The 12,601-nt window shown below is 40.9% G+C and overlaps 1 protein-coding gene across 3 annotated transcripts in view; it reads left to right on the forward strand.

The window, feature by feature from the left end:
* Rab3gap2 (RAB3 GTPase activating non-catalytic protein subunit 2) overlaps positions 1–12,601 on the forward strand; it is an 82,349-nt gene that overhangs the window by 50,212 nt on the left and 19,536 nt on the right. For all 3 annotated transcript variants that reach the window (XM_021635780.2, XM_021635781.2, XM_060364881.1), the window contains 6 exons: positions 963–1,090; positions 3,419–3,632; positions 4,466–4,563; positions 8,710–8,815; positions 10,028–10,188; positions 10,994–11,222. In XM_021635780.2, coding sequence (XP_021491455.1) covers positions 963–1,090; positions 3,419–3,632; positions 4,466–4,563; positions 8,710–8,815; positions 10,028–10,188; positions 10,994–11,222 — 936 coding nt within the window. The remainder of the gene's footprint in view (positions 1–962; positions 1,091–3,418; positions 3,633–4,465; positions 4,564–8,709; positions 8,816–10,027; positions 10,189–10,993; positions 11,223–12,601) is intronic.

Raw genomic sequence — 12,601 nt, forward strand, 5'->3', positions numbered from 1 at the left:
ATACTTAATCATGTTTAAGCCAGACTCCAGTAACTTAAAAAAAAAAATCTTCATGACTTTCTTACATGACATAAAGCATCCAATTTTGAGGTTGTTTCATTCTTGACATTTTCAGTAGATTTAGAATGTCGGCTCTTGGTAAATAGTGGACATCTTAGAGCCTACACCTCAGTGGAAACAGCTCACTGAAAAGGCATGCTATTCCTTATAAAGTCCCATATCTCTTCAAAGCATTAACAAAAGGTTTGATATTATGTAGAGAATAAGCCAGATCAAAAACTAAAAAAAACAAATCAGTTTCAAGCTCTATTGATAAGTCAGTCCTGAACATTTTCAGTTTTTTATGCTGTTTTATTATAGCTGTGAGAACATGGGTAGCATTTCTAGTTTTCCATATCTGCCTTTTCAGAGAATATATATTTGCTTCACATTAGCAAGAAACACTTAAATTATTATGCAGAAGTGTGCTATGTAGGGAATATTTCCTAAGCATTAATCTTGAACAAAATAAAACTTAGTTGGTGGAGGATATTAGTGGAAGTCTAGGGCACCTTGCCAGGCCGTCCTGAAGATAACACTCATCACAGGCCATAGCTCCGGAGTGAATTCCTGTCGCTGAGCTCCCCCAGGCTACCGCAGAGCCAGGCAGCCTTCCATGTACACATTCTCAGGTAAGCACAGTGAGTGCCCAGCGCTGGGCAGAGCAGAGCACTGTCAGGCTCTAAATACACGTACCACACAGAAATCTCTTTGCTCTGTACCTCTTCTTGACTTGTTAGACAATGCTGTTTTACTTAAAAAGCTGGACATTTTACTAAAATGGAAAATTTATCTTCGCTTTCAAAATCTGTGCTAGGTTAAGCACATCAATATTTAACCCATTTAGGCATTACATATTTAAGAGATCATGAAAGTCTTTTTATGAGTCTGTTAAGTGTGTCTGTTTTTCCCCTGCCTTTTAGAGCTTGAGTCTGTTGATGAAGGACTGCTGCAGTTTTGTGCCAGTAAATTGAAATTACTACAACTTTATGAATCTGTCACTCAATTAAACTCGCTTGATTTTCACTCAGATACGCCGTTCTCTGATAATGTGAGTAACCACAAATGTTGATATTATATACAGCAGTCCCTCTTAGTATTTTTAATTTTTAAACTTTTCAAGTAAACAGTAGAAAATTAAAGGTTTGGGGTGAGTTTCTTGTTGTTTTGAAGAAGTGAAATGTATATTTTTCTCTATCAGGCCTCTTTTCTATCCCTTGCTCCTTAATTTATATTAGTATATTTATATTTTGTAAGAATACAAAGTATTAACTCTCATTGTTGATTCATCTTTACTGTTTTGGACTCCTTTGATTTTTCTTGACATTTTTTAAGGTGATGTCTTATTCACTGTCCTATTGCTTATAAAGAGACGACATGGCCAAGGCAATGCTTATTTGAAAAAAGGTCTAATTGGGATCAGTCCATTATCATCATGGTGGGAGCAGGCAGGCAGGCAGGCAGGCAGGCAGAGACAAAGACTAGGCCTGGCATGGGTTTTTGAAACCTCAGAGCCCACCTCCAGTGACACATCTACTTCAACAAGACCAACTTCCTATTCCTCTCCAACAGTCTACCAACTGGGCACCACAAATTCAAAATTTTGAGCCTCTGGGGCTACTCTCCTTCAAACCACCACAGATGACTTTTAAAAAAAGAAAATGTTTCGTAGAACTTTACAATAAAAACATTTTCAGTTTTCTGATGTGACAAAACTATAATTTTTTTTGTCTTTACTTTTTCATTTTATTATTTTTGTATGCCCGTGAGTGTGGGTGTAGACCTGCTGTAGCTCATGTGGTAGTCAAAGGCCAACTGTCGGGAAATGCTTCTCTCCATCCCACCATGGGTTCTAGAGATTGAGTGCAGATCAGGCTTATGTAGCAAGTGCTTTCACTTGCTGAACTGTCTCACTGACCCTGTTTTAAAGAAAATATAAGAGAGATTCTACATAACTAGAAGTCGGTTTTTCTGCAGTTAATAAATTAATGCTGCTTGCTTTTTTGTGAATTATATCTTGAAGTACAATTCTATAATAGCCTGTCTCTCATCAGAGTGTTAGAGATAACTGTACTCAGTGTTGTCTTAGAAACATCAAGTAGTGACAGTCCCTTGCAGTCTTTAGTACAGTGCTCTAAAACTTGCATTAACAGTTTCCCTTAATGGAAACTAGTGAGATAGAATGTCTTTCTTCCTCTCAGATAACTGTTCCCGGTGTGAGTTACCCAGCTTGGAACCCCCATGTCTTCTGGGTATCGGAGGCAGGTTTATTAAAGTGGTTTGTCAAGTCACCACTTGACAAATACTTGTTTGAAAATTAGCCTGTCTTAGTGAAAGTTAAGGTCTGAAGAAAACTTTCTCTTCACATATACAATCATATAAATTTAAACTGAAAAATGAAAGAATACATTGTGATATCTTCTGTTTGGGGGACTTTAGATTTCAGCATTTTAGTAATACGTTCATGGTAGCATTCTCTATTTACCATTAACATTTATGAAAACAGTTCTTCAGGATCAGGGTGTCTAGTAATTATAAGCATCAGGAAGCACAAGTTGACAGAGGGAGGTTTACGGGAAGAATTGCACACTCAGCTCTTAGGTTCTTCTCATCAGGAGCAAGGACTGGGCATGTGCGCAGTGAACTGAACAACCAGGCATGGTGGAGCACTCCTGGAGCCTCCCTTACATGAAAGGCTGAGAGAGGGTCACAAGTCCAGGAATAAAAGTAGCATAACTAAATCCCGTCTCAAACAGACAAAAACAGAACAAAGCTGAATATGTATGGTTGTGCTTTCAATCATGTAGCACTAAGCAAGAGGCAGATTTACAGGGTTTGAAAAACAGATGATAATATCAGGCAGTGTGTCTTCACAGGTCTTGTGTGAAATGGCTTGAAAGGCTGGCAGGCTCCAGTTGAGACGTCGACATCTTTGTATCCCTGGTTGTAAAGAGGACCTACAACTAGATGCAGTGCGGCCTGTGTCATGGTGTATTGTTCATGCAGCAGAGACATGGAGCTGCATGTGGTTTAGTTTTCTTGGAAAATGAAGTTACACTGACGTCCTTTATGATTATTTTTCAATTATATAATATGTATTTTTGAGGATCCGGCTTTTAGAAGAGTATATAGTACTCTAAAGAAACTTCTTAAAATGGCACTGTTAGCAGTAAATAGTTTTCCAAGGTTAGTTTATTTATGTAGCATCATATTTATGAAATCCCATTTAAAACTAACATTTGAAACAGTACACTACCTCTGTCATATTTCATTCTAATTTTAAAAGTCACCATTGCCCAACAGCCTGGAATCTCATTTCTGATCATGGGCTAGCATTTGTGGCAATTCACAAAGACAAGGCCTACTCTTGCTCTTGAAGGACTTGGCTGTGCTGCTAAGGCTGGACGATAAGGAACTCCTGAAGCTCCGAGTCCTATTGGAAAAGTACAAGCAAGAAAACACCAAGACCACGGTCTGGTTTTCTGAGGATACAGATGGAGTGCTGCCTGTTCAGACCTTCCTGGAATATCTGGACTATGAGAAGGATATGCTCAGCATAAAGAAGATAAGTGAAGAGGAGTATGTGGCTCTAGGTAGGTAAAGCCCTGTAATGTGTTCCGTATACCCTCCCCCTTCTACAGAAGTCCTGTACAACAATTCAATGCCTCCTTTTGTTTTAAAAATCAGTGACAAAGACTTTAATGTTCTTTTTTTTTTTTTTTTTGTCAGTGATGTATTCTGGGTATTCACATACCATGTCATACAAGTTTAATTGTATTAATAAGCCTTCTAATAAGAAAGTGTTGGGATTAGAGAATTGGCTCATTCAGTAAAGTGCTTGCCATGCAAACCTGGGGACCATAGTCAGAACTCACAGCATTTGTGTAAAAAGCCAGGCACGGTGGCATCTGCCTATAATCCTAGCACTGGGGAGAAAATAAGAGAATCTCTGGGACTCTTTGGTCAGCTAGCCTTTCCTAACTGGTGAACTCCAGGTTCAGTGGGTGAGCTTTTTCATAAAATAAGGTGGGGAGCATTTGAGGAAGACTTCCAACATTGACCTCTGTCCTCCACCTGTGTGCATACTATACACACACACGAGGAGGTCTTAAGGCATAATGATTTGCCTTCCATTCTTTTAAATCAAATTTACACATTAGGTTCTTTTCTTTCGGGTGGGAGACCTTTAATGCCAGTACTCAGGAGGGAGAGGCAGGTGGGTCTTTGTGAAACTGGTCTACATAGTGAGTTTCAGTACAGCCAGGGCTGTATTGAATCCCTCTCAAACAAAACCCAAAACAGCAACAACAAACATTCTCTTTCATACTGTCCTGCTTCTTTGGAATTCCAGTTTGCAGTTAAGTAAGATTGTTAATCTGAACATTCATCATTAGCAACATGTTTGCTTACTTGTTTGTTTTGCTAGGCAGTTTCTTTTTTTGGAAGTGTTTGCATGGAGAAAGCTCCACTGAGGATATGTGTCAAACCCTGGAGTCTGCTGGACTTAGCCCTCAGCAGTTACTGGTAAGGTGTTTTTACTGAATCCTTTGCCGATGTTGCATAGAAGCATTAAATTTAAAATCGTTATCCTTAGTGTACCAGAAATGTACATTAAGGGGCTGGAGAGATGGCTCAGTGGTTAAGAGCACTGTTTGCTCTTCCAAAGGTCCTGAGTTCAATTCCCAACAACCACGTGATGGCTCACAACTATCTATACTGGGGATCTGAGGCCCTCTTATGGCATGCAGGTATACATGCAGATAGAGCACTCATATACAATAAATAAATCTTAAAAAAAATAACATAAACTGAAAAACTTGAAATGATCAAAGAAAATTGCAATTATGATATCAGGGTCATTTTATTTTATAAATATTTAGGCTCAAATATAGAGTCCCAACAGGTGAATGCATTTATAGTAGATTTTGATCATCAGTTGTTATATTAGAACTAAAAGCTTTTAAAAAACAAACTTATCTAAATGCATATAAAATTGATGTCAACATTTTCAAACTTGAAATATTTAAGAATAGAATCTTTACATGCATGCAAAACAGAAGAATCATCCAATGAGAAAACTAGAATACAAGAGCAAGGAGGTTATCCATCCATCTCCTCAGCTCCCTCCTTGCTGCTCCTGCTCATGCACACAGTCACACTCCAGCACACATCTCAGGTTTTGGCCAGCATTTGGACAGCCCACCCTGTGAGCTTAGTACTGTGCTTGTGAGAACTTTTATTGAACATTTAGAAGTCCTTTAAAGATGGGTTTTTTTCTACTAGTCTGTGAAAGTGTGCACCTCAGGAGGTAAGACAGTTAAAATATACAGGAATATCAGTTAGTAAATGTGTTTTAGTAATTGAAGGATTAAGTGGACTTTGAATATTTTGATTGTATGTTTGTGATAAAAATAAAAAAGAATTATTGAGAAACCTTGAAGCAAATATATAAAATGGGAAAAGGCAAATTAAAAAAAAATACATATTTGTATAATTCTTTGTAACCTTTGTGAATAGCACAGTGACCATTGTTCCTGTTCTAATAACTTGTTCTCTTAATTTGTCTACATTCTCATTTTAACGTATTATAAGTGACAGCTTTATTAGAATTATATTCATGAAAGTGCATGCTTATCATCTCAACACCCCAGGAAGCTGAGGCATGAGTTTGCAGCTAATCTGGACTACCCAGTGAGACACTGTCTCATGACAAAACATAAAAAGAGGAACTCAGGATGGAGAGAAGGAGTTAGGGCAGGGACATGAAGAAGGAAAAGAAAAAAATTTATTTTAGAAGGGCTTCTATCCAGGCATAAAAGCACAGCTGTATCTGTGATACCATCTTCTCAGGCCGTGGAGACAGGACCACAGATTTAAGGCTTGCCCGTCCCGTGGGTGCTCATGGCAGCCCAATTAACTTAATAAGGCCCTGTCTCAAAATTTAAAAAGCAAAAAGAAGGCTAGGGCATAGCTCAACAATAAAGTGAATGTGTGGCATGTGCAAAGGCCTTGGGTTCAGTCATCCTCCACACTGTGGAGAGGACAAGGAAGAAGCTTTTTTAAATGTATTTATGTTGCCAGGCATTTTACACTCAATTTAGTACTATATTGCTTGTTAGTAAATTCATCTTTTCAGAACAGTTATGGTTTTATCAAGTTCTGCTTGTATTCAGGAAATACTAGAAAATCAGCTCAGGTGAAAGACTGACCAGTATAGCCTTGTGTGTAGAAAGACAAGGCTAACAGATGCTGTCTTGGCAGCTTATTGCATCCTTTGAGTCAAGAGTAAGGCATGAAGGGCATTGACATAAAAGGAGATGTTCCCAAACGGTGAGCTCTTATGGAATTTTCTCTTTCATTCTTAGGTACAGATTTCTGCAAGTCTTAGGTGTTACCTAGTAGAAGTAAAGAGTTCACTAAACTTTATAGTCTGTGCTGTTCCTAATCTGTTACCACAGTATTACTTCACAACTGTCTATTTCACATGGCGTATTTATAAATGGAATAGGCTAATTCATACATGTAGGTTTGTGTTTTCATGTTCAGATTATGCATGGTGTTTATTCCTTGCTGTGCTGGCTTGGAACACTGTCTTCCTTTGTATGCACTTGGTAGTGGCTTTTCTGTGGCAGATGTTCCTCTTGTGGGTATCAGCGTGTGTCCTATGTGGTATTTGTCTCTGTATTCACCTTCATTGTCCCTGAAGTTTAAAGTATCTTTCTGTTATAAGCATTTCTAAAATTACGTTGTGTTCTCATAGGAATGCATCTGCATTTTTGTACTGATCTACCTTTGAACAAAAACTTAGCTAGTGGGAAATTTTAAGTTTATTTTTAAAAAGAGAAAAAAAAAACATTTTAGAGTGAGAACAAAGGCCGACTCTGGGTAACAGATGGAAGGAACTGACACAGGGAGAGTTGAGAAGGAAAATGCAGAGCTGGGTTTCACTTGTTCAGAATTTGCTTACGGCCTGGCATGGGGTTCAAGGGAGCAGAAAGTAGAAGAGCTCACAGTATAGAGTGTGGGTTGCCCTTTAATGACTATTTTGAACTTTTCTGTTAATGCAGTCATAAACAAACTTTCAAGTATACTTAAAAACCACGGCAGTTTGTGAGCTTAGAGTCATGCAGTGTCGCATAGAGAGCTCTGGAGCTCGTGGTCCGTGAGCCTGTGACTCAGCCTCACGCTGCAGGGTGGCGGCTGTGCACCACACTCAGGTTTAGACGTGAGGTGCTGTTCTGGTAAATTCTGGTCACATGTTTTAGAACACAACCAATAGTTAGGTCTAGTAGCAACTGAACGATGGTCCTAAAGGTAGTGAGTACTTCCCTGTGCTTCACAGCACACGCACACAGGCAAACAGTGAGATAGTTGTTCTCTCTGAGAACTAGTTTGTGGTTATGAGAGGAAGACCCTGGGTATACAGATTAAGAGGAGTCAATTTTATGAACTCAGCGGCATGCGAGGTCACTGGTGGTAGAGAGAACATGCTAGAATGTGACCCTGTTTCTCTAAGTCAGTGGCTGTCCTCCCTTCATCCTACAAGCCAGTGACAGCAGAACATGTTGTTCAGGTAACTGTTGGCATTTGACACATTGTCATTATTTTATGAACATGGGGAAAATCCAGGGCAGAGTTGGGTTTTTTTTAAGTTCTTATACAGGCTAAGCTAGAAAGGGGCTGATATAGAAGAAACTTGAAAGGAAAAAGGGGAGAAATAAGATTTCATATTAAAGAGAGAAAGCTTATGAGTGATTTCATATATGTAAAAGTTACACACATATACACATTTATGTGTACCTTTGTGTGTATATGTGCTCAAACCACATATGAGTTAGGTTCTAATTGAAGTTCTAAGTTATTATGTGCATGGTGCCGGAAGTTAGGGACTCCTTCCTCTGTTTCTGAAATGTTACAGTCAAATGAGGTAATATAATATCACCCACTTTCAGGTTCCTGTCCTGAGTCACCTATGGAGAGGTGTCTCCTTTGTACACTCCACCTTCAGCTCCTTACCCTCACTGCCGCAAAGTCACATGAACTAATGCATTTAAGCCAATCCGTTTTAGAGCTCTTTCACATAAAGCAGTGCAGTTGTGTAACCAATCGAGGTGCAGCTTTTACAGATGTGACACTGCTCAAATTTCCATCTTCTCAGAATTAATCCATTAAGCTTTACAAATCTTAAAGATGTAGAAAGGCTTCCGTTTTCACCAAAGTGGCTTTGTTTAAAATACACTTTTCGTAACTTGTTGGGGATCTTAGAATGGTAACTTGGAAGTTTGTGCTTGTTCCCCACCACCATGGCCCTGTGTCTTTGGCAAAAGCAAGAACAAGATGGCCCCTCCCTGTGTCTCCCATCAGAGCCTACAGCTGGGGCTTTACTCAGCAGCAGATGTTCAGTGCTGTCCCTCCTGGCGGTGTTCTCTTAACTGTGGCTTAGACTGAAGGTCGTGTGTAACCAGAGGGAACACAGAAGGGCGGGCTTCAGGTGCCCACAGAGGTGGAGGCGCTCTCAGGTGAACTATGCCTCAGTCTAACCCCATTACATGATAGCACAAGCCCCCAGCTAGACGGCTGGAACCGTGTGCACATGCGCACACGCAGGAAGTGTGACTGAACCCTATGTGAGATACTATTTAGGCCGAAAAGATTCACATTTTATTTCAGTCTCTGCTCCTGAGTGTCTGGCTTTCGAAGGAAAAAGATATTTTGGACAAACCACAGTCTGTCTGCTGTCTGCACACCATGCTGTCCCTGCTGAGCAAGATGAAAGGTAAGAGGCCAGTACTCCCAGGGTTTCTGCTTCAATGCTCAGAAACAGAATGTAGTGTTTTAAATGTCTCTGAAAGACAGGAGCAGTTCCCCTCAACACAAGCAGACTATAGCGTGGTAAACATTTCAGTATGGTGTGCAGCCAGGAGGTAGATCTTTGGCTATACAAGGCCCTGGTTTGCATCCTTGGCCCTGTGAACACATTGAAGTCTTCATGCACCGGTCGAAAGTTTATGTGCATTTGCATTGTGCTTTAGTGTAAGACAATGAAAATCAGCCTTCAGAAGATACAATGTCACCTGAAAGCAGTCTTTGGCGCAGATAATATTTTGCCTATTTTGGTAGGAGAAATGACTCAGAGGTAAGGAGCATCCATTGCTCTTCTAGAGAAGCCAGGTTCATTTCCCAGCATCTACCCAAGTAGCTCACAACTGTTATGCAACTCCAGTTCCAGGGGATCCATGGCCCTCGTGTGGCCTCTCTGGGCACCAGACACATATGTAGTACACAGACATACATGCAGACCAAAAACCCATACACATAAAGTAAACAGTGAAAAAAAATTTTAAAGTTAAACATAATTATATCTCCATCCCCAATATTCCCATTTCATAATGATGAAAATATTTTAAATAAGAATTTGGTATTGATTCAAAAACAGCATGACTAACAGTATAAACAAATGGAAGGTAAATGTTCTGAATAAAATCAATTACAATGTCTAAGAGTTTTCATTGCTGTGATAAAGACCAAAAACAACATTGGAGGAAAGTATTTATTTCTTAACGCTTTCAGGTAACAATCTAACTGAGGAGCTCAGTGAACTGCAGGTCCTAGAAAGCAGGAGCTGAAGTGGAGACTGGAGGAGTGTAGCTTACTGGCTCGCTCTCCATGCTCAGTCTGCATTCTCATACCCACGTGGCCACCTACCTAGGGGAGCACCATCCCCAGTGTGCCAGGCACTCCCACATCAATCACCCGTCAAGAAAATGCTGCACGGGGCTGCCCACAGGCTGAGTTTATGGAGGTGTTTTCTTAACTGAGGTTGCTTTCTCTCAGATGACTCTAGCTTGTGTCAAGTTGACAAAAACCTAGCAGATGTAAGCAGGTACATCTTTGAGGGATTTAGCTTAAGCATAAAGGATCAAACACATACTAACACCCATATTGACAAGGTAAGATGTTACCTTTTGCTCTTATTTTGCCTCTGTAGTGGCCATGGAGGAGACATGGGATTCTCAGTCTGTGTCCCCTTGGTGGCAGCAAATGCGCACAGCCTGTATCCAGTCAGAGAACAATGGAGCTGCCCTGCTGTCTGCACACGTTGGGCATTCTGTTGCTGCACAGATGTCCAACAGTGCTACAGATAAGAAAGTAAGTGGGCAGAGCTTTGCTCTGTGCCAGTCTGATTGGCTTGTAGTGTTCTGGAACGTGTAAAGTGTGGAATGGGTAAGGAATTTGAAGTAATGGATGGTAATGCTTTCCTCACTAAGGGGTCAGGCTTCAGACTGGACCACTTCTTGGGTTTATTCAGGTTCTGCAGTCCATGATTGTCTCCATCCTCCTCCTCCTCCTCCTCCTACATACTGAGCACTGAGTCAGACAGACTAGCACTATCTACCAAAGTTGCTGTATGGGTTTTCTCTTCTTCTTCCGAGGGCTCATTTACATTAAAAAGAAAAGACTTGCTTCTCTTACATTTATGGCAGGTCGGTGGTTTTTTTCCTAGGGGGGCTGTTAGTTTAACATCTCAGTGGGTCTCTAGTGATTTACTGTATACATTGTCAGTCCTGGAGGTTATGGGCTAAATGTAACACACCAGATTGAGGTGTTTACAGTGATAGAGTCGGCTGGTACATTCTGTCAGTGCCGTAAGCAGAGCCAGCCCTTGCCAGAGGCCAGAAGATGGTAAGGTGCACAGTGGTTGAGCCTGACTCATCTCCACAGGACCTCCTCTCAATGTCCTGAGTCTCCCTGTCTGATCCAGTCAAGCACTGAATCTGTAAAATTACTTCTTTGTTGCTTTCATTCATGTTGATTCAGAGTCTGCCTGATGGCTGGGGGTGTGGCTCAGCAGGAGAGCATGTACCCAGCATAGTTAAGGCCCTGGGTTCAGTCCCCAGCACAACAGTGAATACAGACACACTGCCCAAAGTATGAGCAGGGTATCTTCTCTCAGTTCTCCCAGACGGTTTTGGGTGCTGATGCAGAAGCCCTCACAGACTCCTGGGAAGCCCTTTCTCTTGACACCGAGTACTGGAAGCTGCTGCTGAGACAGCTGGAGGATTGCCTCATACTCCAGACTCTGCTGCACAGCAAGGCGAACCCTCCAGCTGCCAAAGTGTCATCTCCACAGACAGAGCCACTTCCAAGGCTCTCTGTTAAAAAGTTGTTAGAAGGGGGAAAAGGTAAGCCAAGCGCATCTGAGTGTTTGCAATGTACATGCTATTTTGAATATGTGTTTACTTGTTGATGAAGTAGCCAGAACTTGCTTTGAACCCACAGTCCCTCTGCCTTAGTGAAATGCTAGGAATATAGGTGTATTTTTAATTAATTTTAGGCCAATCCTAGGTTTTCTGTAAGTGAAATGTTTACAAGACTCTCATCCTTGGATCTGAAGCCATCCTTCTCCCTGGTCCCATCTCACCCACTCATGGACACGTGAGTCCTGTTCGTGTTTCAAAATTCTATCCTAGTATCCCACCAAGGAACCATTCCTGACTATCTTTCTCTTCTCTCTCCTTCTCTCCAGAGATCTAATAACTTTACTCTTCCTCTGTCTTCCCCTTTTTGTGCTTTTAATTTTTCCTTCTTTCGTTTCCTTGCCACATAGTAGTCACACATATATAAGACATAGTGTGACAATTTAATGCATTTATGCATCATAAGTTTAGATCCATTATATAGGTATTTGTCACTGTTTTGTGTCAGGAGTACTCAAAGTCCTCTCCACTGTCTTTTTTGGATATACAATTAGCTGTTTAGATTCCCTGCTGTGTTATGGGCCAACAACTTACTTACCCTACCCTACTACAACCTGGTACCCACTGCTGTCCTCTGCACTCTTCTTGCTGTACTCCCCAGCCTCTGCTCAGAACTCTGCCACCCTCCACTCCAGTTAGAGCAGCTGTGTAGATCTCACATGTGAGTGAGAACTTGCAGCAGTGGCTCTTCTCTGATACATGACTTTCTCCTGGCCTAGAGCCATTATGGTTCAGGGGCATGAGAAACCTTATTTTAGTTTTATTTGAGTGTTCAGTCTTCTTACTGGCACACTATCAAGCACTTGATACCAGAATGATATTTCTAGATTTATATATTCAAGTACTTAGATTTTTAAGATTTATTTCTTTATGCCTGTGTGTATGCATGTAGGGCAAAAGAGGATGTCAATTGTCCCTAATCAATCTGCTTCTGTTCCTTTGAGGCAGGTCTCTTTCCAAGCTCAGGGTTCACATTTTTCAGACTAGGCTGGAAGCAAGACCCTGGGAGTCTTCTGTCTCTATCCACCCCAGAGATGGGCTTCCAGGGGTATAGAAGTCCTAGCTTGTTACAGGAACAGTGAGCCCTGTGCGCCACTCCTCGTGATTGTGTGGTACTTACTCTCAAGCACTGCACCATCTCTCCAGCTTGTGAGTGCTTGCAGATTTTTATTTAACTCGATTTCTCATTCTTTATAAGATTTCTAACAGTTTTTTATTTACTTTATTCCATGTTGTCACCTAAAGAAGGTTGAGGTCCACCATTTTAATATTAACCCAAGAAATATAGGTAAGGGCATAATTCT

Source organism: Meriones unguiculatus, chromosome 11 (assembly GCF_030254825.1).
Source record: "Meriones unguiculatus strain TT.TT164.6M chromosome 11, Bangor_MerUng_6.1, whole genome shotgun sequence".
NCBI lineage: Eukaryota > Metazoa > Chordata > Mammalia > Rodentia > Muridae > Meriones > Meriones unguiculatus.